This window comes from Macadamia integrifolia, chromosome 10 (assembly GCF_013358625.1).
Source record: "Macadamia integrifolia cultivar HAES 741 chromosome 10, SCU_Mint_v3, whole genome shotgun sequence".
Taxonomy (NCBI): domain Eukaryota; kingdom Viridiplantae; phylum Streptophyta; class Magnoliopsida; order Proteales; family Proteaceae; genus Macadamia; species Macadamia integrifolia.
In genome coordinates this window covers 13215629-13228443 of record NC_056566.1, presented here as the reverse complement: position 1 = coordinate 13228443, position 12815 = coordinate 13215629, and the positions used below count along the sequence as shown (strand labels likewise).

Here is a 12815-nt window from a genome sequence, read left to right as displayed (position 1 = left end):
TGTAAGCTTATTCTGTGGTACAATTGTGTTTTCTGTGGTGGGCAGAAACATTGATCCATGGAGGTTCCCCCCTCCCCTTCCCCCCCCACCCCCCCACCCACCAAAAAAATAAAATAAAATAAAATAAAAAGGGTCTGATTTCTCAATTTTCGTTTATTGAATACTGACCAAGAAATCCCCACGCCAGGTTCTATTCTCCAAAAGCACAGGCGTTTATCATATGCTTTGATTGTTTCTTTTTTCCCCCTTCCATTCTTCCAGTTCACAGGATAAGGCACCTCTTGGTAATGTGTTAAAAGTAATGGGGGAGAGGAGAAGTGGTAGAAAGTCGGTGAAAGCATGCTGTACTTATGCCCTTAACAAGTGCAATACTAATTGCTAAGTGAAATGATACCAATTCACATTATAAAGTTGTTGGAAAGTCTATGATCTCTGAAGTATTTTTATTTTCTTGTAATAGATTACAAATTTACAACCACCCGCTTGGTGATAAATATTATCCAAGCCATTTAAGTAAACTGCTTGGCCTAGAATTTTTCCTAGGGATCCATGTAACATATCCCCAAAATGTAGATGGTTTGACTGGACTCAAGTAAAATCCACCCCCCCCCCCCCCCCCCCCCCCCCGCCTTTTGACGAGTTTCATTTGCTTACAGTTAAGATCTATATGCACTGTCTACCTATTTTATACCTGGTTGTAGGTGTACATAAACTCATTAGTTTTCTCCCATGGATGTCCAATAATAGTTTTTCAGAAATCAACATTTCAAAACGGATTATGGTGGATTTTGAAATTATTTGGATTTTCTATTTAATAATAACATGTGAGGGGCCTCTTCAGGTTTTTTTTTTTTTTTTTTGAGTTGACATCCAAGTATCCAACTGCATTTATTGTTTATTGTTGGAGCTTAGTGCTGGAGTTTTTGAGTTCTGCAATCATTTTGCACGAGTTCTCAGCTCTTTCCACTTCTTTTACTTCATCCATGCATGAGATGTTTCTTTTTGTATTTCATATTCAAATTTCTCTGTACAATTGCTTCTTCTTTCCTGCTACTCACAGTGTAATATTCTTATTGCGAATCATTGGATATGAATACTATATTACGTTGCTTTTGATTTGTTCCATTTGTGATGTTTTCTCTCGCTTCAGAAACTTGGTCATTTATGCATTTCATGTTTTAGAATATCATCTTTGTATCTTGCAATTTTGTAGACTAAGATTTTACATTATTCCTGCTTAGGTTCTTGAAAGCTATGAGCGTGCTTATAGCAATATGGTCCGTGTTCAGCAGCTGTCTGAATTAGAAGAGGTATGAGGTGTTTAATTGGACTGGTCATCAATTTGCCACGTGGACTGTTTTTTATGGGTGAGATGACCTACTTTTTATGTATCACAGGTCATCGATTACGGTACCCTTCCAGAGGGAAACCCTGTTGCTGAGGGGAGGCGAGCCCTCATTCGTAATATGTGGACTGAACGCATACAAGGAGCAAAGCGGAATGTTGAGGTAGATATGCTGTTGGACTAAATTTCTCAATTGGTTAAAGAATCTTTCTTCTGGAATAGTTGTTACCTTCTGACCTGAAATTCCAAATTTAATGGATACGTGAGTAATTGTAGTCATAGCTAATGTACCATTCGCTTTACTTTTGTCATCCATCCCCTCTGCCAATCCCAAAATATTTGTCTTTTGAATTGATTTTTTTTTGGGTAACATCCTTTGAATTGATCGACTTTGTGTATATTATGCATATATGTACTTTGCTATTATTGGTTTATGTTGTTAAGGCCAATTATTATATTTTGCAATCATATAATTGCTTTGGTGCCACTTTTTTTGTTTTCTATGGGGGGCACAAGGGGGGGGGGGGAGGGTGCTGAATTCAGACTTTGCTGCATCATTTCATCTAAACTTGGAATGCTTTTGTTTAATATGATTCTATCCGACTCTTTCTTTATACAGGTGTGGCAAGCGCTTCTGGCAGTTCGAGCTCTTGTCCTTCCTCCTACAGAAGATGTAGATACCTGGCTCAAGTTTGCTCTCCTCTGTAGAAAAAATAATCGGATCAGTCAGGCTCGATCAACTTTGGTCAAACTATTACAGGTAAGTGGTTTGTGTCTAGCAGCACATAGTTTGCATGCCAGATTTGGTTAACTCAATTTTCTGTTAGATTGTCTAATTGTTTTGTTTATTTTTTATTCAGTATGATCCTGAAACTCGTCCGGATTTTATTTATCGTGGGCCACCTCAAGTAATGTTGGCATACTTGAAATACCAGTGGTCTCTTGGTGAAGATGTGAAGAGAAAGGAAGCATTTATTAGGCTGCAGGTATGCAAGACGTTTCTTTTTCTCCAAAAGCTTTTGTGGTGACACTTTCTGCTGTAATGATCTACCTAGCGTTGCCCAAGTAATCTACAATCTGGTTGCTTTGTTCAATAGGACTTGGCCAGAGAGCTTTCTGCTACACCAAACATTTCAGTAGGGACATCTAATGGCTTAGTTAGTTCCTCAAGCCCAGGTGTCCCCCTACTTGCCCGTGTCTATCTGAAGCTCGGGACTTGGCAGAGGGCACTTTCTCTTGGATTGGATGATGATTCCATACAAGGTTGTCGTCAATGTTCTGATCTCTTGTGGTTTTGGATTTCGTTGTTTATTTTGTTGATTCTTCTGAACATAGATTGGTATGATTTGTAGAAATCCTTGTGGCATTCCGGAAGGCTACACAGTGTGCAAAAGATTGGGCAAAAGCATGGCATACATGGGCCCTATTCAATACTGCTGTGATGTCTCATTACACTTTAAGAGGCTACCCTTCTAATACGGGGCAGTATGTTGTAGCAGCAGTTACTGGATATTTTCATTCAATAACATATGCAGCAACTTCTAAAGGTGTAGATGACAGTTTACAGGTAATCTATCCAGGTTTAAGAATATATCCTGCTCTGCAGCTTGGTCTAGACTGAGCGAGTATAACTGTTAAGAATAGTTTAATATGCCACAAATTTGGATTGTTGCATTCTTGTAATGTGGAGTCTGCTGTTAAAATGTCAAGTTGCTAACATGAATTGGTGGTGTTTTATTTAGAAATTACCCACTCCCTTTGTGATTTTTGAAGTGGTGATTGCTTATAAAATTAGCCAAGATGTCAATTATGGCTTCATTACAACCCCCCCCCCCCTCCCCCAAAAAAAATAAAAAATAAAAAATAAAAAAATTATGGCTTCAAAACATCAAATGTTTTATTTTTAATCAGCATACCGATTTATATTTTTTTGGTAAGATCAGCATACCAATAAGATATGTACTTTGTTGGAGGTAGAATCCTCTGCCTTTTTCTGCTCACTTTTGTCGTCTCCAAAAAATAATAATTTGAATAGAAAATTTTTAATTTTGTTAGAAAGAGAGAGTGGCCTTTGTGTATTTACCAGTGTTCCCCGTAGATGAAAGAGGGGGAAGGAAGGTGCAAGGAAACTACATTTTCAGGCGGTAAAGGTGAATCTTGACACTACATTGGTTCCCAAGATGATTGTCTCCCTGGTACTATGGTTTAAAATAAGTAACTGTTTAATCTATCAAAAGGGGGGAAAAACTCCTCTCCAACAACAACAGAAAAAAGGGGAAAAAAAAGAAAGGAACAGGATTAGGATAATACACTTGAGGGTCAACCTTATCTTCTAACATTTTAGCTATGTTTCTGTGTTACTTGATTTCCCTCGACTTCTAACTAGAAGCAAGCTTCAATGAGTACTCATTGATGTTATTGGGTTCTAATGCTGGTTTTATTTCACTTCTCCTTATCAGTATTTGTCTATTGGAGTCTTAACATTGTTTATAAATCTCCATTCATGGTCAGTAGAGTGCATTTTATTTATGCAATGGGAAGCAACTTTGCTTTTGAAAGTTTGATGCTGGCTGGGATCAAGCCCTAAATAGCCTGCGGGTGTTGGGATGAATTATATGGAACTAGGACCCAAAAGTATAGGAAGAATAGGTAGCAGAAAAACTAACAGAAGCTCTGGAAATATCAGAGATTGGGTTTACGGTTGTATGGGGAGAAAATTTATAGCTGTCAAATCCTAGTTCTGATAAATACTAGAAGACAGGTCTAGTAGACTTTAAGATCTAGTGAACCATGCATTTCTGGTTAACCTCGATTATTTGGTCTACAAGTTCAGCTGATAGATCCAGATTGATTTATTGTTAAGTTTCCTAGAACAGGAATGACAAAGATGAGATCTAGAGTAGAAAAGAAAATTGGTCTTATTCACTATTGGTTAAGAAAAAGAAGATGGAAATAAGTAAGGATCAAGGTAAGACTTAAGAGAGAGAGGAGGATAGAAGGAGAGAAGCAAGAGGAAGAGAGAAGAAGGAGAAAGTTAAGAGAGAAATATTTGCAATTATAAAGGTAAGAGAGAGAGCTCTTCCCACCTATATTCTTTCACTAACATAATAGATGAATTATATACACCGCTCTAGGGAGGTAAAAGGGGGGAAAAAATTGAAAAACACAATATAAGCCAACAAGTAATAAAATAGCCCCCAAAGTATCCCTAATACATAAACTCTAACACTCCCCTTCAAGTTGGAGAATAAATGTCAACATTCTCGACTTGCATAATAGGGTACTGAACTGGGGGCGATGAGCTCTTTGGTGAATATGTCAGCCAACTGATCGCTTGTCCATACGAAAGGGGTGCAAATGCAGCCAGTGTCCATCTTCTCTTTGATGAATTGCCTGTCCACCTCAATGTGCTTTGTTTTTTCATGTTGCACCGGATTGTGAACAATACTTATAGTTGCCTTGTTGTCACAATAGAGTCTCATAAGTCCTTCAGTGTCAACCCCCAATCGTCTCAACTATATGAGCTCACAAACTCCATGGGCCATTGCCCTAAATTTTGCCTTTGCACTTGATCTAGTTACAACAGGTTGCTTTTTACTCCATGTAACTAGGTTACAACCCACAAATGTACAATACCCTGTTGTAGATCGTTTGTCGGAAATTGGACCAGCCTGATCAACATCAGTGTAGCCTTCTATCCTCAAATGATTGTGCCTACATACAATGGTCCTTTCCCTGGGGAGGACTTCAAGTACCCGAAAATGCGGTATACAACATCCAATTGCCCACTTTTGGGAGCATGCATAAATTGACTCACCACCCCAACTGCATAGGTGATATATGGGTGAGTCAAAGAGAGAAATCAACTTTCCCACAAGTCTCCATTATTTTCCTGCATCAACAAGAGAAGGTCCACTGTTTTCTCCTAGCTTATGATTCTGATCAATAAGAGACCATAGAGGAAATTGTTTGGTTTTAAAAATATGTTACCGCAAGCGTACGGTATATTGTAGCCAATGGGTCGATCACAAGGAGATTAGTTACTCTATCTTACCCACTCTAAGTACGGCGAGAGTGAACAAGGGATGGTTTATAAATGCTGAAAATAACAACTAAAAAAAATCTGCAAATAATAAAGCAAAACTAATAAATAAAGAACTGAAATAGAAAGCAAGTAAGTAAAAAAAATTTGTCAATACATCGGCCGAATTTCCTGGAGAAGCACTACTGTAGGCATCACCTTTAATTATAGTACAAATGTAAATAAGAACACAAGGAAAATGGAAAAAAAAAAAGCATAAAAACCCTAATTCCACTACTTGTATTTAAATAAAAATCTTAATTCTACTAATAAACTTTGTTATACCTGAATTGAAACTTAATTGATTTGGAGTGATGGTGTTGGAACAGAATTTTTGATGAAGAACCTGCTCTCTTGAACTTAAAAACTTTTGATTCTTGTCACTTGAACCAATTCTTTCCTAGAACTAGAAAGTTTGAAAGCTAGAACTATAGATTGCACTAATTAAATTAATTAAACTATGAGCTAAATTAACAAAGTAAACTAATAATTAAAAATTGAATTGCATTATCATTAATCACTTGAATAAAAGCTTGAAAAAACATAAGGAGAGAGAGAGAAGAGAACTAAGCATAAACTAGGCAAAAATAAAAAAAAAACTAGAAAATAAACTAAGGGGAACCATCATCCTAGGAGGGGGGAAGGGGCTTTTATAGGGCTTTGGTCTTGCCTCCTTCCTTCTACAAGTCTTCTTTAAGAAAAGAAAGAAAATACAATAAATTCAATCTTTGTAAAAATCCTCATTCTCTGAGATACTATGTGAGGAAAGAGAAACTGTTTCCAAAATTAACAGATTCCATTCCTTGCAATATTAACCAATATCTTGCAATCTTGACTGAATCAGAAAGGAATCTCTCCATAGCATCTTTAAGATCTTGTGAGGTGGCAAGGAGAGAATAATCTTCAGGATTTTGTAGCAGAGAGGATGTGGTACCATTGAGTGGTCCCACCCCCTACTGACTTTGGTTCAATGTATGGGCTGCCTTTGGACAAGTTAGTTCAAGTTTGGACCGGTTCTTGGTTCACTTTAAGCACTTTCTCTTGTAAATTTAGAAACTGCAAAAAAAAAAAAAAAAAAAAAAAAAAAAAAAAAAAAAAAAAAAGTAGTACTATCGAGTGGGGCATAATGTACACTTATATCTCTAAGATTTCACACATTATTGTGCTCATCAAAAACCATTCTTCACATCTAGTTGATACAATGGCCAATCTCTAATAACCGCCAATGATAAGAGGACCCTTATCGAATTATGCTTTGCCACGGGAGAAAATGTCTCCTGATAGTCAATTCCATATACCTGACTGTACCCTTTGGCCACCAACCTAGCCTTGTATCTCTCAACAACACCATTAGATTGGCACTTGATTGTGTAAACCCATCTACATCACATTGGAACTTTCCCCTGGGAAGATCAACCAATTTCCAAGTATAGTTCTTCTCAAGTGCCATCATTTCCTCAGACATGGCTTGCTTCCACTTTGGGTTAGATATAGCTTCATTGACATTTTTTGGGAATGGAGATAAACGAAAGGGCAACTGAAAAAGCAACACTTGTAGGAGAGAGAGCATTATAGGAAACAAACTAGGTAATAGGATTAGTGCAAATTTTTTTTCTCTTACAAATGGCAATGGGAAGATCTAAGTCAGAAGATGAAAGAGAAATGTTACTTGACTAAGGAGGGTGGATCTCAGGATGTGGATTCAAAGAGGACTCTTGGAAGGTCTTCTTTCCCTTTCCTTTGTATAGAAGTAACTACTTCTCCTGACTAGAACCAACACCTGAATTATCAAACATGTCAACGATATCCTCTTTCGGTTTCTCAACATCATGCAAAAATGGATGAATGGGCAAGGGAGTGAGAAAAATGAATGACATCAATAGCCTCTTCAGGGGAGAACTCTTCACTCCTACTATTCTCCTTGAAGAGGGTACTGAGGAGCAAAAAAGGGAACAAACTAATAGAATGTGACATCCTCGGAAAGAAGCTGTTAGATGGAAGAGGGATGATAACATTTATAGCCTTTTGCTAGAGGGAGAATATCCAAAAAGGATGCATTTGAGGTCCTTGGGATCAAGTTTAGTCCGATTAGTCTTGTGGATAGAGACATAACGGACACATCCATATACCTTTAGGGAAGAGGAAAAGTAGACATATGAGGGGACAAGGTTTCAAAAGGGGATTTGGAACCAACGAGTTTAGTCGGCATGCGTTTATTGAGGAAAGCAGCGGTTAGAAGAGCATCAGACCAAATTGTCTTAGGGACATGCATGCCAAAGAGGAGACTCTGAGAGACTTTTAACAGGGCGATTTTTCCTCTCAGCCACCCCATTCTTTTGGGGTGTGCCCACAGAAGCAAGTTGATGGATAATTCTGTGGTCGGTAAAAATGTTCTGGAATCTATCATACATCTATTCATCACCTTTATCTGAACGGAAAATTTGAGCACGAGTTGAAAACTGAGTAAGAATCAGATAGAAATTCTTAAAGATATCATAGACATCACTCTTATGTTTCATCAAAAAATTACAAGTAGACCAGGATCAATCATCTATAAAGGAAACAAAATAACAAGAACCAAATAAGGAAATAGTGGGAGAATGTCCCCAAACATCAGTATGCACAATATGAAAGGAACAATGGATCTATTGTCATGGTAAGGATAAGAAGAACGACAATGTTTAGCTAACACATAGGGCTCTCACTGAAACACATGGGAAGGAGGAATAGAAGAAAACATGCCACATCGTCGTAAAAAATGAACATTAAGCCACATCAAAAATCAACTTTAAGCTGCATTAAGTCATAAAAAATCAACATTTAGGGAAATGCTCTTGTTTTATAGTAAGTTTGACTGGTTAAATTCTTTTATTTTTATATGAGACTTTTTGTATTAGGTATAACATAAAACCAACTTTCCAACAAGTCTAAGTTTACTTAAATCTGAGTTGTAATGACAACGTTATATTTCAGTCAAACTTATTTTAAATGCTTGAATGATGTTAAAATCGCCTGAATGAAAATAATTTTATGGCCATCAAAACAAAAGATTATTTTGCCAGACTTTTGTTTTTTGGCAATGTTTTACCATGTGATACAGCCAAATTGACCTCTCGGTGGGGGCAATGACACGTGTCGCCTCTGAGACACGTGTCCTCCGCCAGACGAAGGTTCCAAGAAATCACTCACGCTCAAGCATGCTCAATCACTCAGGCACGCTCACAAAACCACGCGGGATCACGTCGTCTGCATGAGGGGAATATTCCCCCAAGGACGACGGTCGTAGGGGAGAAGGACGGGGGAAAAGACAAGAAGGAAACCCTAGTCCGAAGAAGGATATAAGGAGGCCGAGAGGAAGGAAGAAGGTAAGCTCTGATACCCTCACCATTACTCCTTTATTGAACTGTGCCGTCGACCCTGACTTGAGCGTCGGAGGACTAACCCCGGACAAAGCTCCGGGCCTTCGTCGTCTGTGTTGTGTAGGTTCGACTAGCGGGGTTTTTTGGCAGCAACACCATGATAAGATATATAAAATTTTCAGAATTGAGAAAAACCCCAGCATTTGAAAGTTGAAAATTGCCCTACAACCAAAAATCTAATTTTTTGTCTTTGGACTGGGGGTTTGACTTTTTATCATTTTGGAATTTATTTTTTAACTATTTTTTATTGGATTCAAATAGGGGGTATTTGCTTATTTATGAATAAAATATATTAAGCAATTCATTAACTTGGAAATGATATTTGGAATAAATAAGTGCCAAAATATAAGGGGACATGCAGTACAATAAGGCAACAGTCGCCTAGGCCCCAGGTAAACCGCCTGGTCGCCAAGGTGACGTCTTGACAACTGCAGCTCAAAGATACCGGACCAATAGATATACGATGATTGGAGCATAGTTCAAATAAGCTCCATATGACCGGCATAAGAGAACAACTTGCGTTTCCGGAGCTGAAGTCTCTTACACATGAGGTTAAGGATGTAGGTGCAGCGGTGTCTAGTCAATCTTGTAGGGATAAGAGGTAACCCGGGATATTTAACCGCAAGATGACCAACAGTGAAGAATGTATTCTCTTGAAGGAAGCTCTAATAAGCATCAGAGAGGCCGTCCAAAAATTATAAAGATTTCTTGGGGTTGATTCTGAGGCCTACGTAATTTTCAAACTGGTTCAGGCCTGCGGTAATAGTCTCAATAGATAAGATGTTTGCTTTGGAGAAAATCATAAGGCCATCTGCAATGGTCAAATGGGAGATCTTAAGCTTCTTGCACTTGGGCATAGGGGAGATGAGCTGCTGATCCGTCTTGCACTGAATCACTCTAGAAATCACTTCCACAGCATGGGTAAAAATTAAAGGAGACAAGGGGCAGCCTTGCCTGATGCCAACTGAAGAGGAGAAGAAATCTGCAGGGCTACCATTGACAAGCACCAAGAATTGAGGGGTGGAGATGCAATGGTAGATCCAATTGACAAACACAGGAGGGCACCCCAAAATATTAATAAGCCACAACCCATGTAAAGTTAAAATAGGCCCCGTTCTTCATATGTGACTCATTTGAAGTTCCTTTTTAAATCTATTGTAGATTTTTGCATACATTTGATTTGTTGTGAATTGTACACTTTCAAGTTTTCTCCTTTGTCTGGTGACTCTTGACTGTTCTTTTTGCGATCCCTAGTTACATATTTCATTTAGACATTTTGCATACTTCTAATCAACATTCCTTATTTTCCTACGTTTGCATTTTAGGATATTCTTCGACTCCTTACATTGTGGTTCAACCATGGAGCTACCACAGAAGTTCAAATGGCTCTGCAGAAAGGATTTTCTTATGTTAATATCGACACTTGGCTTGTTGTTTTACCTCAAATAATTGCCAGGATACATTCAAATAACCATGCTGTGCGTGAACTGATACAATCTCTCTTGGTGCGGATAGGACGAGCGCATCCACAGGTTTGCCTTGAATAATTTCCTCTGCTTATCTTTTTTAGATTCTAAAATGAGAAATCCTGATGTGTATCATGTAAAAATTATCATTTATGGTTATTATTTTAATCATTGGATCTTGAGCATAGTGTGATTTTAGTGGCATTTATTGTAGCCATTGGATAAGGCATTGCCCAAGTGAAGTGGCCGAGATTGTTGTTAAGTTCGTAAGGTTAGATTAGTGTTTCATTCTAAAATAATGATATTTTAGCTACTAATAAACACCCCCCCCCCCAAAAAAAAAAAAAAAATCACATTGAATATCTGTTGCTTGCCATTTTCAACTATATGCCCTTATTGCCTGGCACCTAGTGTTATTTCATTAAATTTGTGCCTTTCTACACCTTTTTTGAGCTTATATTCTGTTACAAACAAATTACAATGTGTCTTCTACACCCATGGACCTCTAGTCCTCTATACCTTGGGATTATATTTGTCCAATTAGTTTAGATGACTAATGTTTCTTCCTTTCCTATTGTAGCTAGACTTTAGTTTCATATTATGTTTAGACTTTAGGCTAAGCTAGCTAAGAGTTTTAGTTTCATTATGTAATCATTCAGTTTTAATATAAATGGATTGGCTGGGGCGATAGAGGGATTATCCATCTATTGCACCTCCTTCCTCCATCATGTTGATCTCCTGTCATCTTCTCTCTTCTCTCCTTCTTTGGTTCTAGATTCTGGTTCGTTTTGATTCTGATACACTTCCATATGAGTTTGTGGTTGGGTTTCTTGAAGCAAACAGAGCATAAACTCCATTTGTTCGAATTTTCCAGTCGAGTGTTATCTTATTAAGCAGCAGATCCTGCCTTCCAATTTCAGACATTCAATAGGCGATAGACTTTAGGCCTTTGGTATCTTGTGCATTGGTTATGTGCAATAGAACTTAGGCTTAGTTTTCTTCCACATTAGTTATGTATTTTTTGTAACTTTGTTTAGTTCCGTGATGTTATTGTCATTCTATGTTAAATTTCTAATAAGCTATTTCACGGTATCTTTATGATTTTGTATATTCCATTTGGGTGCAATTTCTCTAAATGAGCCCATCTAGTGAGGTATCTACAAAAGCAGCTTATGGGATGCTTTTATCAAAATTTTGTGGTCATACTATCCACATCATCCTTGACCGTCAAAAGAAGTGCCTCGACGTGCTGCAGCCACTACTTTTGACTCCTTTTATTCAATTATGAACTCCATTGAACTTTATCGATTCCAATGCAACTCATCGTTCTAGAGTTGACGCAACAAACTATGCGAGCCTCCTGACGAAACCAACAAAAATCCTTTCCAAATACAGAAAATAAGAGGCAGTTTCATTATGGTGGTATACCAGCCGGTTTAGTGTGCATTGTTTTGGCAAGTAAGCGTCCCTATGGAGCAGATGTGCTGATGGATGGAAGGTCTTGCCATGCGTCTGCCGAAATTGAGGATTTTCATCTTGAGAGTGCTCGGTTCTGCCAGCAAGCTGAATGCTGTGTCGAGGACTCACGTGGTACGTTTTTGGCCCGAAAGCACCACACCATATAGCACAACCAGCAATCAATTTTGTCAAGATTTGGAAGGCTAAGGAAGGGGTTCAATATATGGTGGGTCAGTGACTTGATTTTGGCTTCAGAATTTGTCCATATGTTCTCCTGTCTATCCATGGTTAGAATTACTACGCCAGCTTTATCTGGTAGCTGAAAGTTCAAGCAGAAAAAAATCACTCATTGTTGAGCCATAGATGGGCCTCAAAATTGGGGATTTAGAGAGTCAAATGATACTCTCCACCCATCCAACAATTGAAACCACCACATCCGGCCTGCAGGAAGAAATTATCTGCTTGTCGAGAGACCCTCTAAATATGCTTATCTAGAGAAACTTTTGCCTAATCAATCTCTATTATTGTTATATGTATACAATAATAGAGAAAGAATATACAAGGGGGAAAAGGGAGACGAAGGGGAAAAAACCACCGAAAGGGGGGAACAACAACAGCAAAGGCTTAGAGCCTAGCTAAAAGAAGGGATATATCAAGATGGGGGGAGGGGGAGATGATGGAGGGAGGGAGGCCCCAGGAGACAACAATGAGCCTGTTCCTTAGGGAATCTAAAATCAGACGCTGATGAATGCATCCTATCTTAGAGCTGACCTCAAAGTAGATGGCTTTCCAAATATTGCCAAACGATCTGATTTTGGAAGTCCATCTACGCAGGTTACGCTCCATCCAAATATGGTTGATAGTGGCCCCAAAAGCAAGCTTTCCAATGGAATCACAAATGGTATGCCCACCAAAAGTCATATCAATCCAGATCCATTCTCTAGACTAGAGAAGGATTCTTCTTTGGGATGGCCAACAGGAACTGTGGACCTTCTAGATAGAGTAGGTGAAGGGATAAGAGAAGAAGAGATGGTCAACATCTTCGG

The 12815-nt window shown here is 38.4% G+C and overlaps 1 protein-coding gene across 2 annotated transcripts in view; it reads left to right on the top strand.

The window, feature by feature from the left end:
• Positions 1 to 12815, top strand: part of LOC122091291 (serine/threonine-protein kinase TOR) — a 117718-nt gene that overhangs the window by 73248 nt on the left and 31655 nt on the right. For both annotated transcript variants that reach the window (XM_042661153.1, XM_042661152.1), the window contains exons 36-42: positions 1242 to 1310; positions 1398 to 1508; positions 1965 to 2105; positions 2206 to 2331; positions 2443 to 2608; positions 2698 to 2912; positions 10171 to 10377. In XM_042661153.1, the coding sequence (XP_042517087.1) occupies positions 1242 to 1310; positions 1398 to 1508; positions 1965 to 2105; positions 2206 to 2331; positions 2443 to 2608; positions 2698 to 2912; positions 10171 to 10377 (1035 nt within the window). The remainder of the gene's footprint in view (positions 1 to 1241; positions 1311 to 1397; positions 1509 to 1964; positions 2106 to 2205; positions 2332 to 2442; positions 2609 to 2697; positions 2913 to 10170; positions 10378 to 12815) is intronic.